General features: G+C 45.1%; 1 protein-coding gene across 3 annotated transcripts in view; it reads left to right on the forward strand.

The window, feature by feature from the left end:
• Nucleotides 1–15,720, forward strand: part of LOC121541888 (TBC1 domain family member 2A) — a 32,683-nt gene that overhangs the window by 3,749 nt on the left and 13,214 nt on the right. For 2 of the 3 annotated variants that reach the window (XM_041851266.2, XM_041851261.2), the window contains exons 2-3: nt 13,141–13,654; nt 14,322–14,472. In XM_041851266.2, the coding sequence (XP_041707200.1) occupies nt 13,145–13,654; nt 14,322–14,472 (661 nt within the window). In that variant the 5' untranslated portion in view covers nt 13,141–13,144. Of the gene's footprint in view, nt 1–13,140; nt 13,655–14,321; nt 14,473–15,132; nt 15,372–15,720 lie in introns of those variants that run through there. The other variant, XM_041851274.2, reaches the window with a different exon arrangement.

Consider the following 15,720-nt stretch of genomic DNA (forward strand, 5'->3'; position numbering starts at 1 on the left):
GGGTCATTAGCCTAGTAATGAGCTTGGAGGACACTATGGTGTTGAACTCTGAGCTGTGGTCAATGAAAAGCATTCTCACATAGGTGTTCCTCTTGTCCAGGTGGGAAAGGGCAGTGTGGCGTGCAATAGAGATTGCATCATCTGTGGATCTGTTGGGGCAGTATGCAAATTGGAATGGGTCCAGGGTGTCTGGGATGATGGTGTTGATGTGAACCATGACCAGCCTTTCAAGGCATTTCATGGCTAAAGATGTGAGTGCTACGGGCGATAGTCATTTAGACAGGTTACCTTGTCGTTCTTGGGCACAGGGACTATAGTGGTCTACTTGAAACATGTAAGTAAATGACTGGGTCAGGGAGAGGGTGAGGGTGAGATGTCAGGGAAGACACTTGCCAGCTGGTAAGCGCATGCCCTAAGTACAGGGCCTGGTAATCCATCTGGCCCTGCGGCTTTGTGAATGTTACTTACTCACATCGGCTGTGGAGAGCATGATCACACAGTCATCAGGAACAGCTGGTGCTGTCATGCATGGTTCAGTGTTGCTTGCCTTGAAGGCTAAGTATTGGCAATCGGCTTTGAAACTTTGATACAAATCGCTGTAGACTTTGTTTTGTACAATGCCCCTCGTCACCCCAAACGACTTCAATGATGGCAGTCTCAGACTAAAGTATGCAGTGAACGACAGAGCAGTGGAATAATTTAGTGTGAGTCGTCAGGCTACTTGACAGACAGAATAGCAACACCAGTAGAGCTACAACACCCCTCATTCTGAAATGACACCTTTTCAGAAATGATATAGTCTAGTATGCTCAGTCCCCTTCTTTATATTCACACAACCAATGACAGGTGCATGATAATTTAATATGGTGTGTGTGTGTGTGTGTGTGTCTGTGATACCCAGGCCCTGTCCAGACACAACCCCTAGCCCATACTGTCTAGACACTTGTGGAGATCTGAGAGGCATTGATAGGTGGTGACATGGTGATAGCTCCACCCTCTAACAGACTTGGTATATTTTTTGCCATATTGCTTACAGATGTCCAATCCTCTCAGATCTCCACTAGTGCCCAGGATGTATGGGCTAGGGGTTGTTTCTGGACAGGACCCCACAACCCTGTGGGTTTGTGGTGGACCTTCAGCACATCACTTGAGGCATTGGTTGGTTGTTTCATTCCAATGCTGGACACACCCTATCAGGCTGATCACCCTAACCAGGCAGTTCTGGTTCTTCCTCAGAGTATGGTTGTGAACAGTTGGAGACCTGCTGTAAACAGTGAAAGGATATTTACATGTCTACTATTCACACACTTGCTTCGTTCCAGATAATTAGATGTGCAACCGTTGACTAACTATAGCTAGGGCCATATCTCTAGTCTAGCAATATATACTTTTTTATTGGCTGTATGCAATCATTGAATAAGATTACCAATGGTTAACTCGATAGCTATGAAATATCAGTTAGCTAACCATTTACAGTAACAGAGGTTCATTAATAAGTCAATAAACACTAACGTCATTGTGGCTAGCTTATCATTTTCAATCTTAGTTTATAATCAAATCAAAATGTATTGGCCACATGCGCCGAATACAACAGGTGCAGACATTACAGTGAAATGCTTACTTACAGCCCTTAACCAACAGTGCAAATAGTCTGGGTAGCCATGATTAGCTGTTCAGAAGTCTTATGGCTTGGGGGTAGAAGCTGTTGGGAACTCTTTTGGACCTAGACTTGGCACTCCGGTACCGCTTGCCGTGCGGTAGCAGAGAGAACAGTCTATGACTAGGGTGGCTGGAGTCTTTGACAATTTTGAGGGCCTTCCTCTGACATCGCATGGTATAGAGGTCCTGGATGGCAGGAAGCTTGGCCCCAGTGATGTACTGGGCCGTACGCACTACCCTCTGTAGTGCCTTGCGGTCGGAGGCCGAACAGTTGCCATACCAGGCGGTGATGAAACCAGTCAGGATGCTCTCGATGGTGCAGCTGTATAATTTTTTGAGGATCTGAGGACCCATGCCAAATCTTTTCAGACTCCTGAGGGGGAATAGGCTTTGTCGTGCCCTCTTCACGACTGTCTTGGTGTGTTTGGACCATGATAGTTCGTTGGTGATGTGGACACCAAGGAACTTGAAGCTCTCAACCTGTTCCACTAGAGCCCCGTCGATGAGAATGGGGGCGTGCTCAGTCCTCTTTTTTTCCCTGTAGTCCACAATCATCTCCTTTGTCTTGGTCACGTTGAGGGAGAGGTTGTTATCCTGGCACCACACGGCCAGGTCTCTGACCTCCTCCCTATAGGCTGTATCATCGTTGTTGGTGATCAGGCCTACCACTGTTGTGATGGTGTTGGAGTCGCGCCTGGCCATGCAGTCATGGGTGAACAGGGAGTACAGGAGGGGACTGAGTACGCACCCCTGAGGGGCCCCCGTGTTGAGGATCAGTGTGGCAGATGTGTTGTTACCTACCCTTACCACCTGGTGGCGGCCCGTCAGGAAGTCCAGGATCCAGTTGCAGAGGGAGGTGTTTAGTCCCAGGATCCTTAGCTTAGTGATGAGCTTTGAGGGCACTATGGTGTTGAATGCTGAGCTGTAGTCAATGAATAGCATTCTCACGTAGGTGTTCCTCTTGTCCAGGTGGGAAAGGGCAGTGTGGAGTGCAATAGAGATTGCATCATCTGTGGATCTGTTGGGGCGGTATGCAAATTGGAGTGGGTCTAGGGTTTCTGGGATAATGGTGTTGATGGATAAATTAATGGCTATTAATATAATGGGTGTTAGAAGGGTGAACTTTTATTTTGAAGGGACAGGAGGTGTTGGCTGTGGAATTATCTGCACGAACATGGGTCCATGTACCTTTTGGCCAATTAATATTTCCTATTAGATGACTAGATAAAAAACGAGTAAAGGGTCATTCCTCAATTATTTTATTTGATTCTGAACTCAAACAAAACGAACGGTTTAGTTTTTTGGTCTTTATTGTAAAAGGAAATATTAAATAACGAGAAATTGAATAATTATTTGATTATTCAAATGTGTTTTTAATTATCGGTTCTGGTTCGACCCATGCACTGTAAGTGTTGGCCAATTAATAGTCGTGGCTTCCTGACAACACAAAACATGATAAATGGGTCTTTATGTTTTTGATCTGCATATATAATCGAATAAACAGATAAACGTTATTTATAAATAAGTCAAATTTCTCATTCCAATGATTCGAGATATTAGCTGATGTAAGAAGGGCTATATAAAATAAAATTGATTGATTGATTGATGATTGACAGTCAATGTAGTGGGTCATGTGACCAGTCCAGAGTCCAAATTGGCCTGGGTCAGTGAGACAGTCACTTACACAACTTTTACAACCTTAACAACTAACCTGTAGCCTACATAATTGTTGATAGGCTCTATAACATACCACCACAAGCTTCAGTGCCTATGAGCTTCGACAACGTGACCACATGTCCTCTGTAGCTCAGCTGGTAGAGCACGGCGCTTGTAACGCCAAGGTAGTGGGTTCGATCCCCGGGACCACCCATACACAAAAAAAATGTATGCACGCATGACTGTAAGTCGCTTTGGATAAAAGCGTCTGCTAAATGGCATATTATTATTATTATTATTATTACATGGGAAGTCAGCCGCGGTCCGGTGAAATTTGTTTCATGATCCACGGAGAACAGTTTTTAGTTTTGCCTATGTCAGGATCTGGCTATAAGCTACATCAATAATAAGTTATAATATTTAAAAAATGAGCTCTGTCCATGGACCTATCCTATAGCATATGACACGTCCTTTGAAAATGTCCGATGCACAACTGTGTGTAAAGACCAGAGCCCGGTTTCCCAAAATCATCTTGGTTCATCATAGGTTCTAACGATGAACTTAGCCTTAAGCTGCTCTTGAAACCCTTGCACATCTACGGGTGACCAGACCACTCATAGAACAGCCAAAGTGCACCTTTAGGCTTATTCTCTGCCTTACAATATTTCATTCTAAAACAATGTATAAGAGTTTTGTGTAAATGGGCATGATCATACAATTATAAATGTTTCATTTGGGTAATGTATAGGATCTAATATCATATTTGAAATATGTATTAGTAACATTTTGTCCAGATTAGTTTTGTCCCAAGCTGAAACTTATCCGGTACAAATTGGAAACACCTGGAACACTAAACGACAAGCCATTGTCAGACGTGTGACGACTACTGAGTATACGAAGAGGCAGGACGCAGACGCAGGAATTAACAAGGTCAAGGTTTACTTAACAATGACAAAGAGAAATATCAAAGAAGCTAAACAATGAGGTGCAGGTGCGCTGGAGGTGATTAGGGTGCGTTGGGTTTCCATTCCGGTGTTGCCGAGGTGGTGCGGTCAGACTGGTGGCTCAGTAGACCGGCGAATCAGAGCGCCGGAGGGGAGCAACGGGAGGAGACGTGACAGTATCCCCCCCCGGATGCGCGGCTCCAGCCGCTGGACGTCGCCGGCCAGGAGGACGACCCCGAGGACGAGGAGCGGGCCGGTCAGGGTGGCGACGGTGGAAGTCACGAATTAGGTTGGGGTCCAGAACGTCCCCAGCCGGAACCCAGCTCCTCTCCTCAGGACCATACCCCTCCCAGTCCACCAGGTAATGGAGCCTTCCCCACGGAACCTGGAGTCCAGCAGGTCCCTCGCCGCATACGCCGGACTCCCGTCAATGTCCAGGGGCGTACCCCGGAGGACAGCATCCGCCAGAGGAGCAGGAACCACCGGCCTGAGGAGAGACACATGAAAAGTGGGTGAGACATGGTAGTGAGGGGGAAGGAGCAGCCGGTATGATACATCATTTATCCGCCGAAGGACCTTAAAAGGCCCCACAAACCGGGGGCTCAGTTTCTTGCAGGGCAGGCGGAGGGGGAGGTTTTTTGTGGACAGCCAGACACGATCCCCAGGCTGGAATACAGGGGCCTCACTGCGGTGGAAGTCGGCTTGGTCCGTCTGCCGACTAATGGCCCTCTGGAGATGGACATGGGCAGCGTCACAGACCTGTCCGGCCCTGTGGAACCACTCGTCGACAGCGGGCGCATTGGTCTGGCTGGGTGTCCAAGGGGCCAGGGCTGGCTGGTACCCCATGACGCACTGGAAGGGAGTGAGCCCCATGGAGGAGTGAACGAGGGAGTTCTGGGCATATTCTGCTCAGGCAGGAAACCTTGCCCACTCACCCTGCCGGTCCTGACAGTGGCAACGAAGAACCCTCCCCAGCTCCTGGTTGATGCACTCCACCTGCCCATTCTACTGAGGTCTATATCCGGAAGTGAGGCTGGCCGTGGCCCCGATCTTCTCCAGGAAAGCCTTCCACACTCGGGAGGTGAATTGGGGGCCACGGTCCGAGACTATGTCCTCCGGAAGTCCATAATGCCGGAAGACGTGTTGGAACAGGATCTCAGCGACCTGGAGAGCAGAAGGAAGACCACTTAGTGGCAAAAAACGGCATGATTTGGAGAACCGATCTACGACCACCATGACTGTGGTGAAGCCGTCAGAACGTGGAAGATCGGTGACAAAGTCTATGGACAGGTGTGACCAAGGTCGCTGAGGCACTGGGAGAGGAACTAGTTTGCCTGCCGGGGTGTTCCGAAGTGTCTTTGTTTGGGCACATACGGAACAGGAGTTGATATAGCGGGAGACATCAGATGCCAAGGTTGGCCACCAGTATTTTTGGGCTAGAGAATGCAGGGTGCGCGTAATACCAGAGTGCCTTGCCGTAAGGGTAGTGTGCGCCCAGATCAGCAGGCGGTCACGGACACTGGTGGGTACATACACGCACCCCGGAGGGGCGTTGGCAGGTGCTAGGTCCTCCTGAGCCGCCAGGCGGATGTCTTCGTCCACATCCCAAACGACAGGTGCAACGATGAGAGACGAGGGCAGGATAGGTCCTTCCTTTCTCTGGTATGGTGCATCCTGGAGAGTGCGTCGGCCTTCACATTCTGGGATCCTGGGCGGTAGGACAGAATTAATTGGAAGCGAGTGAGAAATTGGGCCCACCTGGCTTGACAAGAGTTTATCCGTTTCGCTGCCCGTATATGCTCCAAATTCCGGTGGTCAGTATGAATCCGGAATGGATGGACTGCACCCTCCAGCCAGTGTCTCCATTCCTCCAGAGTGAGGACCACCACCAACAGCTCCCTGTCTCCAACTCCATAGTTCCTCTCTGCGGGGGTAAGCTTTTTAGAGGAAAAAGGCACAGGGATACATTTTCTCTGGCTTACCGTGCCGCTGGGAGAGGACCGAACCCACGCCCTCCTCCGATGAGTCCACCTCCAGGATGAAAGGATGAGATGGATCTGGGTGTTTTAGGATAGGCGCTGAGGTGAACCTCTCCTTCAGTCTCTTGAAGGCAGCGTCAGCCTCGGGTTCCAGGCCAGCTTCTGAGGCCCACCCTTAAGGAGAGAGGTGAGCGGGGCAGTTTTGGAGCTGAAGGACCTGATGAAACACGGTAGAAATTAGAAATTAGCGAAGCCCAGGAAGCTCTGTAGGCCCTTGATGGTGGTGGGAACTGGCCATGACCTGACGGCGTCCGTCTTCACTCCTTCCATGAACACCCCGTGAGGACTGATCCGATATCCCAGGAAGGAGATGGCCTGTTGGTGGAATTCGTATTTCTCCCCCTTCACCAACAGGCTGTGTTCCCAGAGGCGGAGTAGGACAGCTCAGATGTCCCTGACGTGCTCCTCGAACGTAGCCAAGTAGATCAGGATATCGTCGATGTACACCACCACCTGTCTACTCAGCATGTCCCGGAACACGTCATTGACGAAGGACTGGAACAAAGAAGGTGCGTTGGCGAGGCCGTAGGGCTTGATGCAGTATTCATAGTGGCCTGAGGTAGTGCTGAATGCCGTCTTCCACTCGTCTCCTTCCCAGATTCGGATCAGGTTGTAGGCACTCCTCAGGTCCAACTTGGTAAAGTACCGGGCCCCTCGTAGCTGCTCGATGGCCGACGGAACCAGAGGGAGGGGGTACCGGTACTTGGTGGTGACTGCGTTCAGCCCCCTGTAGTCATTGCATGATCTCAGTCCTCCGTCTTTTTTGGCCACGAAGAAGAAGCTGGCTTCCATGTCTCCGCCATGGAAAGGGGGTAAATGCGACTCTTCGGGGGTGTTGTCCCTCCAGCAGGTCAATGGCGCAGTCCCAGGGCCTGTGAGGAGGGAGACACGTAGCCTTTAATGAAGAGAAGACATCGGAGAGATCTGCATACTCACGTGGAATGTTGGGCTGGAGGGCAGACTCCGGACTCTCCACTGATGTGGAACAACAAACCACCGGCAGGCAGGTCTTCCGGCATGAGGTAGACCAGGCTGTGATCCTCTTGGTGCTCCAATTGATGGTGGGGTTGTGTAGTCTGAGCCAGGGCAATCCCAAGACGATCCGGTGACGTGATGATGTGGAATGACAGCTCCTCGTGGTGCTCCGGTAGTGTGGGAATGGTGATGGTGATGGGGAGAGTGACGTGCGTAATGGTGCCTGATCCAAGGGGTTTATTGTCCAGTGAGGAGACGTGTAGCGGAGATGGCAGTGGCACGGTGGGCAACCCCCATTCAGAGACCAGCTCCCTATCTATAAGGTTCCCCGCAGATCTGGAATCTATCATAGCAGTAGAAATGGAAGAGAAGGAGTAACCAGACACCGTTATGGGAACTAAAAGCAATGGTTTTGTGATAGGCGCTGACGTAATACTCACGGAGCGACGACGGGATAGGTTAGCCGCCAGGAGATCTGTGGCTAACCTATCCATAGCTCAGATGGGGTGATCAAACACCGCCCTGAACCGAGCGAGGAAGGTGGGGTAGGGTAGTGCCACTGCCTCCTCTCCAATCCAGCACCTTTCCTTTAAGTAGCGAAATCACCAGCGCTATCCTGGCTTGGTCAGATGGATATGCCCCAGGCTGACACGCCAAATAAAGTGAAACCTGTAGCAGGAAGCCGCTACATTTAGTAGTTTTACCGTCATAGCACTCCGGTAGGGCGAGGGTTCCCGCAGAAGTGGGTTATAGCACGGGAACAGGTGGATTCGGGGCACTCGCCGGTCCCTGAAGTGGAACCGGAGCGCTGGGCAGATTATGCAGAGTTTGGAGAACTTCCTGCATGGAGGCGTTCAACTGGGTAAGCTGCTGCTGGTGTTGGTCGAGGCACTGGGAAACTCATGCTGCATCCATTTTCGTTAGGTGTGCGATTCTGTGACGACTACTGAGTATTTGAAGAGGCAGGACTCAGACGCAGGAATTAGCAAGGTCAAGGTTTATTTAACAATGACAAAGAGAAATAACAAAGCTAGAGTAAACGACACGAAGCTAAACAATCACACACAACATCTTCCAGAACAGTCCAGGGCTAAATAGGGGTGGTGATTAGATGATGAGCTGCAGGTGCGCTGGAGGTGATTAGGGTGTGTTGGGTTTCCATTCCGTTGTTGCCGAGGTGGTGCGCTCAGACCGGTGGCTCAGTAGACAGGCAAATCAGAGCGCCGGAGGGGAGAAACAGACAGACGTAATAGAGCATATGGCTGCTATTCAGCAGATTGTTGCTCTCCAACATAACCAGCGGCACAGTCGGTTGATATAAATGCGCATATTCTCAACAACCTGATCCCGTTGCAGACTCACAATAATGGGGCAGAAATACAGCATCCCACGAGAGGAGATACTCAGACTGCTGCACCTTGTCTCCCTCAATCAGCCAACCCAACCCGCTAACCGCTTCTAACAGCCTTGTGCTTTTATGCAGTGGGGAGTTTTCTTCAGCTGGTTTGGGATGAACACGTCCTCAAAACATAAAAAATTAAAATAATGAAAAACCAAAATGTGTGCAGTAGAGGGTTAGTTAGTGTATATATCCAACATAATCTCACAGTCAATTCATGCAAAGGTGTACAAAAAATATTTCAGGTGATTTCGTGAGTTTTTGTGTGGCTTAATTCATGTGAAAATACACATATTTTTGTGCAACTTAATTCGTAGGAAAATACATTTTGGGAGGGCAAACTTCGGAACAATCTTTTGAAAGTTATTAGAGCAATGCATGATGGGCAATGGTGTTCTACACTGCCATTTTTTTGTGTCCCACATTTATTTATATAAAAAAACAAACGTGTTAACAACCCAATATTGTTAATCAACCAGGTTGTCACCGAAATAATTATAATATAATAGTAAACGTATGTTTTTTAAATGTGTAATTAATGCCAATCCTGTTTTCTATGCTTGTTTTCACTTACAGTATTTAGTCAGCCACCAATTGTGCATGTTCTCCCACTTAAAAAGATGAGAGAGGCCTGTCATTTTCATCATAGGTACACGTCAACTATGACAGACAAAATGAGGGAAAAAAAATCCAGAAAATCACATTGTAGGATTTTTAATGAATTTATTTGCAAATTATGGTGGAAAATAAGTATTTGGTCAATAACAAAAGTTTCTCAATACTTTGTTATATACCCTTTGTTGGCAATGACACAGGTCAAACGTTTTCTGTAAGTCTTCACAAGGTTTTCACACACTGTTGCTGGTATTTTGGCCCATTCCTCCATGCAGATCTCCTCTAGAGCAGTGATGTTTTGGGGCTGTCGCTGGGCAACACAGACTTTCAACTCCCTCCAAAGATTTTCTATGGGGTTGAGATCTGGAGACTGGCTAGGCCACTCCAGGACCTTGAAATGCTTCTTACGAAGCCACTCCTTCGTTGCCCGAGTGGTGTGTTTGGGATCATTGTCATGCTGAAAGACCCAGCCACGTTTCATCTTCAATGCCCTTGCTGATGGAAGGAGGTTTTCACTCAAAATCTCACAATACGTGGCCCCATTCATTCTTTCCTTTACACGGATCAGTCGTCCTGGTCCCTTTGCAGAAAAACAGCCCCAAAGCATGATGTTTCCACCCCCCATGCTTCACAGTAGGTATGGTGTTCTTTGGATGCAACTCAGCATTCTTTGTCCTCCAAACACGACGAGTTGAGTTTTTACCAAAAAAGTTCTATTTTGGTTTCATCTGACCATATGACATTCTCCCAATCCTCTTCAGGATCATCCAAATGCACTCTAGCAAACTTCAGACGGGCCTGGACATGTACTGGCTTAAGCAGGGGGACACGTCTGGCACTGCAGGATTTGAGTCCCTGGCGGCGTAGTGTGTTACTGATGGTAGGCTTTGTTACTTTGGTCCCAGCTCTCTGCAGGTCATTCACTAGGTCCCCCTGTGTGGTTCTGGGATTTTTGCTCACCGTTCTTGTGATCATTTTGACCCCACAGGGTGAGATCTTGCGTGGAGCCCCAGATCGAGGGAGATTATCAGTGGTCTTGTATGTCTTCCATTTCCTAATAATTGCTCCCACAGGTGATTTCTTCAAACCAAGCTGCTTACCTATTGCAGATTCAGTCTTCCCAGCCTGGTGCAGGTCTACAATTTTGTTTCTGGTGTCCTTTGACAGCTCCTTGGTCTTGGCCATAGTGGAGTTTGGAGTGTGACTGTTTGAGGTTGTGGACAGGTGTCTTTTATACTGATAACAAGTTCAAACAGTTGCCATTAATACAGGTAATGAGTGGAGGACAGAGGAGCCTCTTAAAGAAGAAGTTACAGGTCTGTGAGAGCCAGAAATCTTGCTTGTTTGTAGGTGACCAAATACTTATTTTCCACCATAATTTGCAAATAAATTCATTAAAAATCCTACAATGTGATTTTCTGGATTTGTTTTTCTCAATTTGTCTGTCATAGTTGACGTGTACCTATGATGAAAATTACAGGCCCCTCTCATCTTTTTAAGTGGGAGAACATGCACAATTGGTGGCTGACTAAATACTTTTTTTCCCCACTGTAATACTTTGGGATGCTGGTGCACTTGTAGTCAGAAACGCCCTTTTTTCGTGTAGGCAATAGTAGGCCTACACAATTTTCTTCATAACGCATTTCATATTTTGTGGAGCCTACTTTACCCAATTTTATTCATAATGCATTTAAAACAAGTCTCCACTTTTTTGTGTACATTACACAGTTTCTTTCATAATGCATTTCATACAAGGCTATGTCGAATTTTATGATGGTTGCCACATTGGAGAAAAAATACCCCAAAATGTTTTTATTTATTTATTTTATTGTGTGGTATCGATGAAGGTATTTGATTGGGGAATGGGGATACATTTTTATGATGGGAAATTATAATACACACCATAATACACACACACTTACACACTTACACACATATAAACACACTCACTTTGTTTGTACTCATGTTATAGCCAACTCTTGACTTTTGTATGATTTCATTTTTATAAAATATTTGTATCTAGTTGTCATGTATTCATTATCTTTAAATGTTTGTAGTTTGCATGTTTCAGTAATTATTAACATTGTTAATAGTCCTACATCTCTGCTTTATTTAGCTTTTGGTATATTTGGCATTTTTATACATAATTCTGTATTTCCACTGAAGAACCAATGACATTAATAATAAATACAATAACTACCAGGAAGAAAATAAAACAGGCAGAATTGCCAACCTCGAGGTTCAGATTTGAATACACCTGATATATTATAAATTCAATAAACATTACCTGCTGCCACAGACAACAACCAGAGTCAGTCCGCCACCACCATGGACAACCAAGTCCAGCAACAACCCACGGAAAGCCTGTCTAACACTAAACTCTGTGGGTACCTCCTTAATAGCGCCAGTATCCCCAAGTATTAAGCGAAAACAAGCATAGAAAACAGCATTGGCATTAATATTATTATTATTTTTAAACATAATGCTACTATTCTAAGTATTTCGGTGACAACCTGGTTGATTAACAATATTGGGTTGTTAACGTGTCTTTTTTAAATATAAATAAATGTGTGACACAAAAAAAGGCAGTGTAGAACACCATTGCCCAAAAATGCATTGCTCCAATGACTTTCAAAAGATTGCTCCAAAGTTTGCCCCAAAAATATGTATTTTCCTATGAATGAAGTCGCACATAAATGTGTGTCTTTTCACAGGAATTAAGCCACACAAAAGCACACGGAATCTGCTGAAATACATTTTGTACATATTTGCACAAATTGAGTGTGAGATTGTGTTGCAACTAAATTGCCTCTATAATGGAATATGGAATTACATTCATGAGTTCCTGTAAAATCGAGTGGTTATTTTGTGAAAGTGCCTGTCTCACTGACCTAGGTCAATTTGGACTGGGCACATGACCCACTACAGTGACTGTCAATCATCAAATCATTGGAATGAGAAACAAAATAATCTATAAATAATGTTTATCTGTTTATTTGATTACATAATATGTATGATCAAAAACATGAAGAACGACTAACATTTTATGTGTTGTCAGGAAGCCACGACTATTAATTGGCCAAAACTTATGGTACACTTGTTGAACCAGAAACGATCATTAAAAACACAACATTTGAATAATCAAATCATTATTCCATTTGTCATTATTCAATATTTCCTTTAGACAATAAAAACAAAACTTTGTGTTTGATTTCAGATTCAAATCAAATAAACAAGGAATGACACTTAACTCATTTTTTATCTTGTCATCTAATAGGAAATATTAATTGGCCAACAAGTACTTGGACCAACACGGACCGTTCATGCTGACTTCTTACTTCAAGTGATTACATTTAATGTAATCAGCGTGCCTTTGCAGCTGTCTGAAACCATTATGCTACTGTAGGTGATATGACTGACAGAACTGGCTCAAGTGTGAGTTATTGGAGAAACAGGATTGTTGAGAATTGGTACCCTGCCTGCCAACCACAATGGCACATTTGTTAAACGAACACCTGCTTGCTGTAAATTATTTGCGCCGATTATGACCATTTCAAAAACTTTGTAGAGAGTGATACAAGAAAAACATGGGAAAAATATTAGAGACACAAAAAGTGTAACTCTTTTTTTATAAGCCAGTCATATTAATTTACAAATTGAGATTAAATGAAAATTAATAAAATATTACACATTGAACAGCTTAAGATGTGTTCATGCTGATCCCATTGTCAAGCCCTCACTATAATGTCAAGTCTCCAAGTGGAGCAGAGTGACCTCTCCATTGTAGGCTACCAAGTCATTGTTTGCTTTGTTTTGTTGAGTTTTTTTTCTCTACTCCCTCTTGGTCTCTCAGTGTGATGGAGGGAGAGGACCCAGAAGGAAATCCCAGCACTGCCTCATCCCACTCACTTCCTCCCCAAGCAGAGGCGGTAAGCCCAGCGGATGAGGATGATTGTATCACAACACGGGGGAACTCTGAAGAGACCGCTAAACACACAAACAGCATGGGCCAGCCGAGTCAGGACCACCAGAGTGAAGGGGTCCCAGCTAAGACTGCTGCCACAGACAACAACCAGAGTCAGTCCGCCACCACCATGGACAACCAAGTCCAGCAACAACCCACGGAAAGCCTGTCTAACACTAAACTCTGTGGGTACCTCCTTAAACAAGGAGGTCCCATGAAGTCGTGGAAGTCGCGCTGGTTCACATACGAGGAGAAGAAGAGCCAGTTGTTTTACTACAGGATGGCGCAGGATGTGACCTCTTTGGGGAAGATTGAGCTGTGCAGCGCCACGTTTGGATACCCCCTCCAAGGAGAGCATGGCACCTTTCACATCCAGACCCCCGAACGGACCTTCGTCCTCAAGGTAATGTTTATTGAATTTATAATATATCAGGTGTATTCAAATCTGAACCTCGAGGTTGGCAATTCTGCCTGTTTTATTTTCTTCCTGGTAGTTATTGTATTTATTATTAATGTCATTGGTTGGCCAGAGAGTCCCTGAGTAGAGGGGATTCACTTCTGGGGCCATCACATGTTCAACCCTGTATCACCAGGGTTTTTCCTAAATGTAGAACTTGCTCTGAATGGGAGTGTCATCAATATTTCTGAAATGTCATAGTTTTTTGTGGAGGGATGGGGAAGACTGCTAAAAGGATAAAAAATGAGGCAGTGAAACAGTGGTGCTCTTGTATCTGAATAACGGTCACATGTTAACCCAGTCATTTGGGTCACACAGCTGTCTATTCCTCTCAATAAGAAACCAACAGATCCTTTTGGTCAGAGATTAATCATAAAAGCTGAATGGGAATGCTTAGTAATTACAAAATGAAGGCATCTCTCTTTCTGTTGTATTGTTTTGTCCATGTTTGCTATACAGGAAGACAAATACAGTGCACTCATATTCACACATTGCATTTTAATACTTTATCTTGATCCACAATGGAACATTCTGAAGTCACGCATTACAGATATTCTGACTCGTGGCACACATGTACAGTAGGCTAACAATATCTCTTCTCTGTCTGTTTCAGGCAGATAACCAGGAGGCCATGATGTACTGGCTACAACAGCTGCAGCTGAAGAGATGGCAGCACCGAGACCAGCTAACAGGAGAATCCACACGTCACTGCACTGACCACCAGAGACCAGAGGGACAGGGGGAATTACCCACCAGCTGCCCAGGTATAGTAAGACAGGGAGTAGTAGAATGAAGTGGCCCCAGACACTGCTCAAGATTATGTCTGGCATGACAATGATTGACAGAGAAGGCAAAGAATACCAGCTCAAATACCACTATATACCATGCATGGTTTAATACTTAGTGAAGCATTAAACAAATGTGAGAGAAATGTAATACTTGAAGTTAGTATGACAGTGAAAGTGGAAGCCATCAGACACACAATCAAGTTAACAACAATGACAGGTATGTCATTGATTATGAAACCGGTTGTAACCAGTTGGATCGTGTTATCTGAGGATATGTTTTGTTTATAGTTGATATCATACTAAACTGTACTATGAATACCTTAGGAGATGGGTGTCATATTCTATCAAAGGGAGTTTGTCTCAAGTTATTCCACTCCCTATTGACACATGCAAGTTTAGAGGTAATTTCTAATATGTACAAGATCCTACACACAGATACAGAACACACCCAATGAAACATTGGCAGATATCAGAGATGAAAAACTAAACTAGGCAACATATTAATTTAGTTAAATTGAACGTTCCCACATTTTAAACTAAACATTAGTAATAACTCACCAATGTCCAAACAACAAAAATGTGTACATACTGTGAATCTTTCAAGTGAAAACAGATGTCAATGCACTGGAGTGTGATGTCAATATTTACAACACTCATCCCTTGGCTACATAGTCAATTCATGAATCGTCAGCAGTTGACTTTGTCAGCCTAAGCCTCTCCCTGGCTGGTAAGTGGCCTCACTAGGGATTTCCAAATTCTCCCACTGAGACCTAGCTTCCTGAAAGCCTGTGGCAGCACACCCACTTCCTTTCAGTGATTCAGCTAATCTACTATGGGCATCAAGTGTAGCCAGCCAGTCTGAGACAGAACATTGGGTAAGTCATTCATCTTTAACTCTCAAATAGACTTTCATACAAACATTCTGTCAAAAACCAACTAGTTTACATACAGAAATGTTAGTAACAATTTACGTCACTTTAATTTTACAGTATTCTTGTTAGAAAAGTGCGACAAGTATTGTAACTGATCATTTTTACACTTGAGGGTTACACTGAGGACACACTGTGTATTTAGGTAATATAAACACTCAGAACATTCCAGATATAAATACTATGAGTAGAGCTGACTGCTGATATGATTCCCTATTCTACATTACAGACTGTTCTACACTATATATATTTCTATAGGAACGTTCTGTAATGTTGCAGCCTGGTGTTGTTGAGC

This window comes from Coregonus clupeaformis, chromosome 3 (assembly GCF_020615455.1).
Source record: "Coregonus clupeaformis isolate EN_2021a chromosome 3, ASM2061545v1, whole genome shotgun sequence".
NCBI classification, from domain to species: Eukaryota; Metazoa; Chordata; class Actinopteri; order Salmoniformes; family Salmonidae; genus Coregonus; species Coregonus clupeaformis.